This window comes from Silurus meridionalis, chromosome 18 (assembly GCF_014805685.1).
Source record: "Silurus meridionalis isolate SWU-2019-XX chromosome 18, ASM1480568v1, whole genome shotgun sequence".
NCBI lineage: Eukaryota > Metazoa > Chordata > Actinopteri > Siluriformes > Siluridae > Silurus > Silurus meridionalis.
In genome coordinates, this window is record NC_060901.1 from 27,493,836 (window position 1) to 27,504,904 (window position 11,069).

An 11,069-nucleotide genomic window follows, 5' to 3' on the forward strand; every position below is an offset into this window, starting at 1 on the left:
CAGTGTGTTAGTGTGTGTTACAATGTGTTACAGTGTGTTAGTGTGTGTTAGTGTGTGTTAGTGTGTGTTAGTGTGTTAAAATATCTTACAGGTGTTAGTGTGTGTTACAATGTGTTACTGTGTGTGTGTGTGTGTGTGTGTGTGTGTGTGTGTGTGTGTGTGTGTGTGTGTGTGTGTGTGTGTGTGCTACAATGTGTTACTGTGTGTGTGTGTGTGTGTGTGTGTGTGTGTGTGTGTGTGTGTGTGTGTGTATACATGTACACACGCATACGTGAATACACACAGTGGTGGTCTAGTGGTTAGTATCGGCAAGCTGCCACTCTTGGGCCCTTGAGCAAGGCCCTTAACCCCTCTGTGCTCCAGAGGTGCTGCATCATAGCTGACCTGCACTCTGACCCAAGTTTCTGAAAAAGCTGAGATATGCAAAAGAAAAGAATTTCACTGTGCAGTAATGTACATTTAATGTACTAATGTATTAATAAATAAATACAGTTCTATTCTACATGCAAATTACTATAGAGATTATAAGCCTACAGAGAGTGTGTGTGTGTGTGTGTGTATTTGCTTTCTTTAAAGGGAAAACACATGTAAATTTAGTAGTGTATCCTGGAGTATGTATTTGTGTGTGTGTGTGTGTGTGTGTGTGTGTAAAACCCTAGTCAGACAGAACGTGACAGTAAGACCGAGTGGAAGACAGATAGGAGCTGAGCTGTACAGGTAAGACTCTACACTTTATTTTCTCACGTATTTTCTAATCCTGTTCCTGTGAGGATTTCTGAGCTTCAGGAGAAGATAGATATTTCACATGATGCTGGATGCTGGAGGGAATAAAATCGAACCATCCAGCACATATGAACTTTCTTTCACACTTTATAGACAGAGGACGTATTTCCCCTGCTGTTTAATTTGTTTATTTAAATTGCAAAATTTTATTCGAACACATATACACCATAATATGTGCTTCTTTATGAACTTTCTGTTTCACATTTAGTCTCCATTTACTGTTAAAATAATCTCCACAATTCTGGGAAGATGTTCTACTAGATATGTTGGAGATTCATTCAGCTACAACGGTGTTAGTAAAGTGTAGGTGAGAAGGTTCCTGGGGTGCAGTCAGCGCTCACATTCATCCCAAAGGTGTTCACTAGGGTTGGAGTTCTACAGCAGGAGATCTTCCACTCCAACCCATGGAAAGAAGATCTTCATGAAACTGCTTTGTGCACTTTGTGTCATGCTGGAACAGGTTCTGGGTCTCCTAGATCAAATGAAGACAAATTTTCATGTTTCTGCATCCAAGGGTGTCCTGTACACTTGTGTGTCCAACAGTTTGGAGAAGATGTTCATATGGGAGGAAAAGTTGTGTACTGGTCAATACCTGTGACCACCGAGTGTAATGTCAAATTTTCTCTCATCAAACAAATGTTAATGATTAAACGAATCATAAAACACGCTTTCTGTAGTGTGTGTGTGTGTGTGTGTGTGTGTGTGTGTGTGTGTGTGTGTGTAATAGTCTCTCTTAGCTGTGTACCCAAATATAATGCAAATGAATATTAATGAATATTAAATGTTCAAAATATGACACACACACACACACACACACACACACATACTTCTAATGCTATATCTTTTTATTGTTATTTCAGTGTGTAAAGATGAAGTGGACGTGTTGCTCTCTCATGATCTTACTGATGACCTTTTGGAGTACATGTGTACAAAAATCAGGTTTTACAAATCAGATAAATACAATTAATTTATCTCCAACTAAAACTCTGTCTGAACTGTGTGTTAGTGTGTGGTGTTGTGTGGTGGTGTGTGCTAGTGTGTGTGAGTGTGTGGTGATGTGTATATGATTATATGATTACTGTGTGGTGGTGTGTGGTGGTGTGTGCTAGTGTGTGTTAGTGTGTGGTGGTGTGGTGGTGTGTGCTAGTGTGTTGGTGTGTGGTGATGTGTAGTGTGGTGTGTTAATGTGTGGTGATGTAATGGTGTGTGTTAGTGTGTGTTAGTGTGTGGTAGTGAGTGGTGGTGTGTGTTAGTGTGGTGGTGTGTGTCAGTGTGTGGTGGTGTGTGTTAGTGTGTGGTGGTGTGTGTTAGTGTGTAAGTGTGTAAGTGTGTGGTGGTGTGTTAGTGTGTGGTGTGTGTAAGTGTGTGTGTGTGTGTGGTGGTGTGTGTTAGTGTGTGTGGTGTGTGTCAGTGTGGTGGTGTGTTAGTGTGTGTAAGTGTGTAAGTGTGTGGTGTGTGTTAGTGTGTGTAAGTGTGTGTAAGTGTGTGTGTGGTGGTGTGTTAGTGTGGTGGTGTGTGTTAGTGTGTGTGTGTGTAAGTGTGTGGTGTGTGTGTGTGTAAGTGTGTAAGTGTGTGGTGTGTGTGTGTGTGTGTAAGTGTGTGGTGGTGTGTTAGTGTGTAAGTGTGTGTAAGTGTGTGGTGGTGTGTTAGTGTGTGTAAGTGTGTAAGTGTGGTGGTGTGTCAGTGTGTGGTGGTGTGTGTTAGTGTGGTGGTGTGTTAGTGTGTAAGTGTGTGTAAGTGTGTGGTGTGTGTTAGTGTGTGTAAGTGTGTAAGTGTGTGGTGGTGTGTGTTAGTATGTGGTGGTGTGTGTTAGTGTGTGGTGGTTTTGTTTTTAAGGATTTTGTATGTGGAAATAATGTATTTAATGTAGCAGTAGACCAGTGGATGAATGCAGGATATTATATTATATGATTACAGTTCTGTACCTGATCAGAGGAAATACACTGAACTTTATTTTCTTTTTCTTTACACTTTACAGAATGTCTAGAAAAGATCGTTAATCAATGTATATATTTATCAATAGTGCACTATATCACATTTCTAAGAATGAATGTATAAACTGTGTGTGTGTGTGTGTGTGTGTGTGTGTGTGTGTGTGTGTGTGTGTGTTATATTGTAGAAAACAGTCAAAAGAATTGCATGCAGCATCTAAGTAAGAATTGTTTTTTTATCCTACTTAAAATCTAAATCTCATTGTTTGGAAAAGTCAGACAGATTGCACTCAGTGGTATTTCTGTTTTTCAGAAAGCTCACTTTAGAAAGCTGTAATAAGAGACTCTGCTGCACTGTACTGCACCCCTGTACATCTAAATCTATCTTCGTATGTGTGTGTTTGTGCATGTGTGGTATAAAAAAAAATTAAATACAAAAATCTGCCTATTTTGGACACACCCCCGCAGCCCCTATGGTACCGTAGTGAATTAATGCAATACAATAAAGTTTTTTTGAAATTCTATAAAATTTGTTAAAAACAGTTAAAAAAAGTTATTCCTAACGTTCCTGAACATTCGGTGCTGCTGCGGATTAAGTTTTGTAACTTGCTGTAAGTTACGTTCCAAATGAGAACCCAAAGATTTTCAGAGCCGCGAGTTTTGACTGTGTGTATATACAGTGAGGAAAATAAGTATTTGAACACGCTGCTATTTTGCAAGTTCTCCCACTTAGAAATCATGGAGGGGTCTGAAATTGTCATCGTAGGTGCATGTCCACTGTGAGAGACATAATCTAAAAAAAAATCCAGAAATCACAATGTATGATTTTTAAACTATTTATTTGTATGATACAGCTGCAAATAAGTATTTGAACACCTGAGAAAGTCAATGTTAATATTTGGTACAGTAGCCTTTGTTTGCAATTACAGAGGTCAAACGTTTCCTGTAGTTTTCACCAGGTTTGCACACACTGCAGGAGGGATTTTGGTCCACCTCCACACAGATCTTCTCTAGATCAGTCAGGTTTCTGGCCTGTCGCTGAGAAACACGGAGTTTGAGCTCCTCCAAAGATTCTCTATTGGGTTTAGGTCTGGAGACTGGCTAGGCCACGCCAGAACCTTGATATGCTTCTTACAGAGCCACTCCTTGGTTATCCTGGCTGTGTGATTCGGGTCATTGTCATGTTGGAAGACCCAGCCTCGACCCATCTTCAATGCTCTAACTGAGGGAAGGAGGTTGTTCCCAAAATCTCGCAATACATGGCCCCGGTCATCTTCTCCTTAATACAGTGCAGTCGCCCTGTCCCATGTGCAGAAAACACCCCAAAGCATGATGCTACCACCCCATGCTTCACAGTAGGGATGGTGTTCTTGGATGGTACTCATCATTCTTCTTCCTCCAAACACGTTTAGTGGAATTATGACCCAAAAGTTCTATTTTGGTCTCATCTGACCACATGACTTTCTCCCATGACCTCTGGATCATCCAAATGGTCATTGGCAAACTTAAGACGTGCCTGGACATGTGCTGGTTTAAGCAGGGGAACCTTCCGTGCCATGCATGATTTCAAACCATGACGCCTTAGTGTATTACCAACAGTAACCTTGGAAACGGTGGTCCCAGCTCTTTTCAGGTCATTGACCAGCTCCTCCCGTGTAGTTCTGGGCTGATTTCTCACCTTCCTTAGGATCATTGAGACCCCCACGAGGTGAGATCTTGCATGGAGCCCCAGTCCGAGGGAGATTGACAGTCATGTTTAGCTTCTTCCATTTTCTAATGATTGCTCCAACAGTGGACCTTTTTCACCAAGCTGCTTGGCAATTTCCCGTAGCCCTTTCCAGCCTTGTGGAGGTGTACAATTTTGTCTCTAGTGTCTTTGGACAGCTCTTGGTCTTGGCCATGTTAGTAGTTGGATTCTTACTGATTGTATGGGGTGGACAGGTGTCTTTATGCAGCTAACGACCTCAAACAGGTGCATCTAATTTAGGATAATAAATGTAGTGGAGGTGGACATTTTAAAGGCAGACTAACAGGTCTTCAAGGGTCAGAATTCTAGCTGATAGACAGGTGTTCAAATACTTATTTGCAGCTGTATCATACAAATAAATAGTTTAAAAATCATATATTGTGATTTTTTTTAGATTATGTCTCTCACAGTGGACATGCACCTACGATGACAATTTCAGACCCCTCCATGATTTCTAAGTGGGAGAACTTGCAAAATAGCAGGGTGTTCAAATACTTATTTTCCTCACTGTATATATATATATATATATATATATATATATATATATATATATATAAATATATATATATATAGTGTGTGTGCACATATATCTTATCTCTAATGTGTATGTAGCAGTGGCAGGCGGGCAGGGCAAAGCCTTTTCTGCAGGTCTAAACACTATCAGAAGCACTGACTTACATTTACAGCCTAAATTCTAATATTTGTTCCATGAAATTGTATTAATTTATTAATCAGTTTATTCTCTTTATTTCAAGTCAAGTCAAGTCAAGTGGCTTTTATTGTCATTTTTACCATACACAGTGGTACACAGTACACAGTAAAAACGAAACAACGTTCCTCCGAAACCCTGGTGCTACACTAAACAACAAAACAACATAAAGTGCATCGAGTGCAGCCTGGTGCAAACAGTGCAAACAAAAGAACAGTACAGACAGACAGAGTGCAGACAGACAACACAAGACAAGACAAAAGACAAAAACCAAGTATAGCGCCGACTAGTAAACCTACTGTATACTTACATATACAGTACTGTGTGAGGTGAATGTAAAAACTATACCCAGGAGAAAGTACAAACAGAACAGAGCAATGTAGTGCAAAAAAACAGCAGCAAGGAGGTGCAAAGACAGCATGTAAACATTATACTGTAGTATAAAAGGTGCAAAAACAGCATGTAAACATTGTACTGAATATAAGGTGCGAGTATAAATAATAATAAATATATAAATGGTGGTGGAGTGGATCGAGATGAGTGATGATTGTGTTTAGTCCAGGTTGTACAGTTCAGGGCGTTTCTCTCGGCTGCACTGCTTCAGTACGTGTATGTAGATGTTTTGTCCAATCAGATTTCAGTCTCTATGTGCTGCCATGTGAATCTAATCTGCTCAGAGCCTTCAGAATCAGTACTGCTGGACTTTTACCATAGAGAATATTACCAACAGCTCTGTTTCTTTAACCAATCAGATTTCAGATTCTCCTCACAGAGCAGCTCACTGGCCCAGAATAGCGTCAGCACAGCTCCGTCTTCTGATTGGTTGGTCAGAGGAAAACTGTTACAGCCGAGTTTGACTGGTAAAACACGTGTGTAGCTCTGCACACGTTCATACATCTGAGTTAGACTTTTTTATGCCTACAGAGGAAGAGAAATTAATTTGGTCTCAGACACTTAAAAATCCATTGTGAAGAAAAGCGAGACATGGTGAGGAGGTCACCAACCCTGAAGCTAGCTAGCGTGTCTCAGCCCGGGAAAGGGTTTGTTCTCCACTTCCAGACCAGTGAATACGAGCAGTAACACTGGATTACAGCCTCTGGGGGGCGCTGCACATTATGAGTCTGTATCTCTGGTGTGTAAATTGTATTTTATTAAATGATTCATGTTTTTGTCATGTTATTAGATGAATCTTGATTGTGAACTGCTCCAGATGTTGTAGGTGCACAGTTGTGGTTGTAGTGTAGAGGTTTGGAGTGTAACTGGGTTTGTTGTTTTAGTAAAATGGTTTTCACCTCCAGATGTGAAATGTCTCTCTGTAATGCCACGTGTTGTTATATTGTGTGTTTGTATTGTATTGATGGTTTCTATAATTGAGATGTGACAGTGGTGGTATTAAGAAGTGGATTAAATCGGGTATGTAATCACTGAAGGCCCAGGTAGCAAATGCAGCGCCTGCCACTGGTATGTAGACATAGTAAAACTGCAGTGTAATAATGATGCTGTTAAATATAGAGAGTTCTAAATTCCTATGTTAGTTACACATTTCAAGCTGCTATAGCTAACTTGAACAATCTTTATATTTTACAGACAAGCAACAATGTCGAAAGCTCAAGCAGAACAAAGCAAGCAGTCAAGGAACACTGAAATCAAATGGTATCAGTGAACTAACACATCAACTAATCCATAAATAAATACATTAAAAGGGTCTAAATGGCTGATTAATTAATCATCTATTACTTTATAGATACGAACTGGTTTGAATACAGAAACTGCACTGGTGGGAATCATCATCATCATCATTATTATAACTCAGCTATAGAAACAAACCAATTATTAAAAGTATTCTAGAATTGAAACTGCTGATCTTTATAACCTTATTGTACTTCACAGACTGTTTACAAATTTGCACATTCCAGAATGAAGGTAAAAAAAAGATTTTATTCAAAAATATTGGGATTACAGGGCGATTTTACAGGTCAATGAATTTTAATAGACTTCACTTTTCTGGAAAGCTTTCCAGTACATGTATGTACATTGTGGTTATTGGGATTAGTGATCATTCAGCTATAAGAGTATTAGTAAGATCAGATATTGATGTCGGAGAAGGGAAGAAGTTTCGAGTTCCAGTTCATCCATAAAGTGTTCAGTGAGGTTGAGGAGGTCAGGGCTCAGTGCAGGACAGTCTTGCACTTCCACTCCAACTTCCACACCAACACCAACCAACATATCTTTAGGGGTCATATGGTTATAATGGTCATGGTAGCACATACTTTTAGTCATATAATGTGCCTCTTTAATGCACAGGTTTTTCCATTGATTATTGTTTTTGTTTAATATTTCTGTATTTTGTAGGTTCATCTGGCAGCTCGGATATCTGTCAGACACTGTGTTTTGGTAATGTCTATTAATATGAATACTTTTACAAATTTGTGTTTAAATATTGAGTCATTTTGTAAAAATTCTGTATATGCATAAATATTACTTATCAAGGTACAGAAATCTTTGATGTTGCTTCAGTTCAAAATGTAACAGCAATGCATGTGCAGATATTAGAACCCTACTGTATAAATCACAGTGTTTCCAAAGCAGGACTAAAAGCAGGACCATAAGTACTGGTCAGAATTTCCAAAAGACATTGTCGCTTTTCTTAATCTGTAGGTAATATAATAATAAAAGTTATCAATGGTAGTAATTTAAACCTAATCAGAGGTGTGTGGAATGTGTTGTGTAGATGTGTGTTCACCGTGTGTACTGAGCAGTCAGTGTGAGCAGATTTTGCTGTTTGATGGAGGATTTACGGGACAAATACAAAATTCTTGTAGTAAGTTTACTTATTCATATTTTGTATTAATATTGTAGTATAAATTCATAATATTCTATAATAATTCTTTATTATTAGCATATATACATTGCTTTTAGATAATTTATTACTTATTAATATTATGCAGACAGCACTAATGCCACGTCAAACTGCCGGAATATCTATAACGGTAAGAAAAACCGATTCAGCACTCAGTACTAGATTCAAGTTTATATTTATTTTATGCATTTGATTTAAAGCTACTGGATGCAGGATTTTTCTTTCTTTTCACAGGATCGTCACCTTCCAACAAGTCAATCTGCATTTTATCATTTGATGTAAATGCTTCTGACCTGACCAATGAAAGTAAGTTTGAAAAAGAGAGAGAGAGAGAAGAATGCATAGAATTAAGAAACTCTTGAACATGTAGTATATACTGCAGTCTTCTACTTTTGCTCTTAAACACACACTGAGTATCTGATCATTCTTTCTATCGTAGTTCATTTTTAAATCCAGTTTGTATATTTAAAAAAATGATGTTTTTAATTTATTTTTATTCTCCCAGCCTGCAGCTTCTCAGACAGCGGTGTGTGGTTATCAAACAACAATAATGGACGCACTAATGAATATAAAATCCAAATCACCAGAGATACAGATGTCAGACCCACAACACCCGTCTGCTTTGTGTACAGATCTCAGAACTGCATGAACAGCAATGGTATGGAAATTTTGAAAGATCTGAGTCTCATGAAATGAAAACTTGAATATGATTATCAGGAAATGATAACATTAGATCATTTGTAATAGATTAAACTGATTGTTACACGTCCCCCTGGTTTTCCAGCCAAGGTCTGGTAGCTTTATCACACCCCCAATCCCACATACTCCCACACCCTTCCAGGAGGAAGCTTTGGGAGAACCAGTACGGGGTATCTGGGAATAATGATAGTCCACCTGGTGGGGGCTTCTCCTTCTTGATGGTTCTGTACTTGGACTCATTCAGTGAGAGCTTCAAGCACAGGGCATTTTTTTTCTACCACCTGGGGCACAATTACCACAAACCCTCTCCCTAACACATTAGTCTGAAGAAAAAAGAAATACAGAAAAGTTGAACCTAACAGAAGTAGCCGTTGATCTGTGCAAGGCTTTGGTCAGATTTATATCAGTGTGGACCACCAGGCTTCTTCAGTCCCTGCAGTCCCTCAGTTACCCCCATGTCTCCCCCATGTTTTCCCCATGTCTCCCCCATGTCTAGCAACGCCTTTATTTTAGAGTTTACCCCGAGCCACAGTGAGCATTATGGATGACCAGGTAAAGGCAAAAACAGATCGGAAAAGTAGTGAATGTTGTGTTAGCTTGTGTTGCCGCTTGTGTTACAGTGTGTGTTATATTATGTGTGATCTGTGTATTTCACAGCACGGCTGATAAACTGCACTCAACCTGCAGGTATGTGAGAAATTTGTATTGTATGATTGTTATTATTACATTAATATCAGAATAATATTTCTAAATCTGTGTGTCTTGGTTATGGTAATGAAGGGCTTTTTGTATGTTTGATGTGATTTTGAAGGAAACATCACTTGGAATTGTGATAATATAACGTGTGTGGATCCCAATACGATTTGTCAGAGCGCTAAATACACAGACTGCAGCGGTGAGAATAAATACATCCTGCATTTTATTCCGATTGTTTGTTTGTTTTTATTTATTCCGACTCGAATCCTGAACAAGGAAAAACATTATTACTCACAGACGCAAAAGAATACGACTGCTTTAAAAAAAAAAAAACATTTCTCATTGTACATTGACAAGGTCTATTCTGCTTGCAGGAAACACCTCAAATGATGACATCATCACATTAAACGGATCGTCTGCAGAGTGCTACAAGTGTGGAAATGCCTTCAAGAAAACAGAAGGACACCTTAATCTCAATTTCACATTTCCCCAAGAGTCTAACGTCAACTATTCGTACGAAAATGTCTACTTTATTTATGTATTTCAGTTCAAAGCATGGAATACATGTGAACAAAACTGTGGATAAAAAATGTCCATTATTTAAACATCCAATGCACAAATCATGTTTTAATGATCTCCTGTGCAAAATGTCTGTAAATAACTGTAACACGACTGAATCCCAGGAACGTTCCTCAAGCTAATCTTTCACTTTGATGAACTTTCTTTCTCTCTCTGTTCTGAAGGGATCTGATAAATGATTTAAACAAGATGGTTTTGAAAGCGATGGAGAATAAGTCTTCGGTGTCTGTGTCCTTCAACAACATCAGTGGGATTTATGTAAAACCTCCACGTGGAACAGACTTTGCACCTATCTACATCATGTACTCATATAATTATAGTGAGTTTAATGTAAGTATGAAAAAAGTGTATTAAGAGTTTTAGAAGGGTGTATAGACTTTTTATATTCACTGTTAGTGTACATGTGGGTGTGGTTGAACCTTGCTGTCGCATCTGCCACCTCAAGCCCAAGGGTTTCAGAGGTTCACACACCAGTGCTCTGTGACACATTTATTCTTCCCCAACCACAGATCAGATATTTAATAAAAACGCACATTGGCCTTTCAGATCGTTGAGGATAAAACCCAGATGAGTACTTTTAAGAGGACCTTCTCTGTCCCAAAGGAGGCTTTCGAAAAAGCGCACAATGCGAACAGCAGCACACTTTTTGCATCTCTGCTCAAATTTCCCACATTCCCGAAGGTACCCGCTTTCTGATTTCACAGACCCTGAAGATGACCTTGTAATGTTACTCACTGTATCTTACATTATATCCAGATTCTATTAAGTAATCATTCTAATTAACTCTCACACTCGTTCTTTGTCTTCTGAAAGGGCAATGAAAACTGCAGCCTGCTGAATGGTGAAGTTTACTCCATCGACATGGGAGAAGAAATATCAAATCTCACCAACACTTTTAATCTAACCTTCAGGAGCATTGACCTGGTATTAATATTAATGATTAAATAATAATAAATAATATATAAATAAATAAATAATAATAATAATAAATGATGATACAGTAATGGCACCTGTAGCTGCCACGGAACGGACAGGACACGAGGATGAAAATGCAGTTAAAGAGAA

At 38.7% G+C, this 11,069-nt stretch overlaps 1 protein-coding gene across 2 annotated transcripts in view; it reads left to right on the plus strand.

Annotated features, from left to right (window-relative positions):
- Window positions 1–344: 344 nt before the first annotated feature.
- Window positions 345–11,069, plus strand: part of adgrg11 (adhesion G protein-coupled receptor G11) — a 14,566-nt gene continuing 3,841 nt past the window's right edge. Inside the window, exons 1-17 of one of the 2 annotated variants that reach the window (XM_046873330.1) lie at window positions 345–717; window positions 1,644–1,722; window positions 2,903–2,935; window positions 6,758–6,823; window positions 6,915–6,947; window positions 7,061–7,093; window positions 7,523–7,564; window positions 7,902–7,991; window positions 8,119–8,160; window positions 8,265–8,336; window positions 8,536–8,688; window positions 9,387–9,416; window positions 9,541–9,624; window positions 9,800–9,938; window positions 10,169–10,334; window positions 10,551–10,685; window positions 10,818–10,928. In XM_046873330.1, the coding sequence (XP_046729286.1) occupies window positions 1,653–1,722; window positions 2,903–2,935; window positions 6,758–6,823; window positions 6,915–6,947; window positions 7,061–7,093; window positions 7,523–7,564; window positions 7,902–7,991; window positions 8,119–8,160; window positions 8,265–8,336; window positions 8,536–8,688; window positions 9,387–9,416; window positions 9,541–9,624; window positions 9,800–9,938; window positions 10,169–10,334; window positions 10,551–10,685; window positions 10,818–10,928 (1,299 nt within the window). In that variant the 5' untranslated portion in view covers window positions 345–717; window positions 1,644–1,652. The remainder of the gene's footprint in view (window positions 718–1,643; window positions 1,723–2,902; window positions 2,936–6,757; window positions 6,824–6,914; window positions 6,948–7,060; window positions 7,094–7,522; window positions 7,565–7,901; window positions 7,992–8,118; window positions 8,161–8,264; window positions 8,337–8,535; window positions 8,689–9,386; window positions 9,417–9,540; window positions 9,625–9,799; window positions 9,939–10,168; window positions 10,335–10,550; window positions 10,686–10,817; window positions 10,929–11,069) is intronic. The other variant, XM_046873331.1, reaches the window with a different exon arrangement.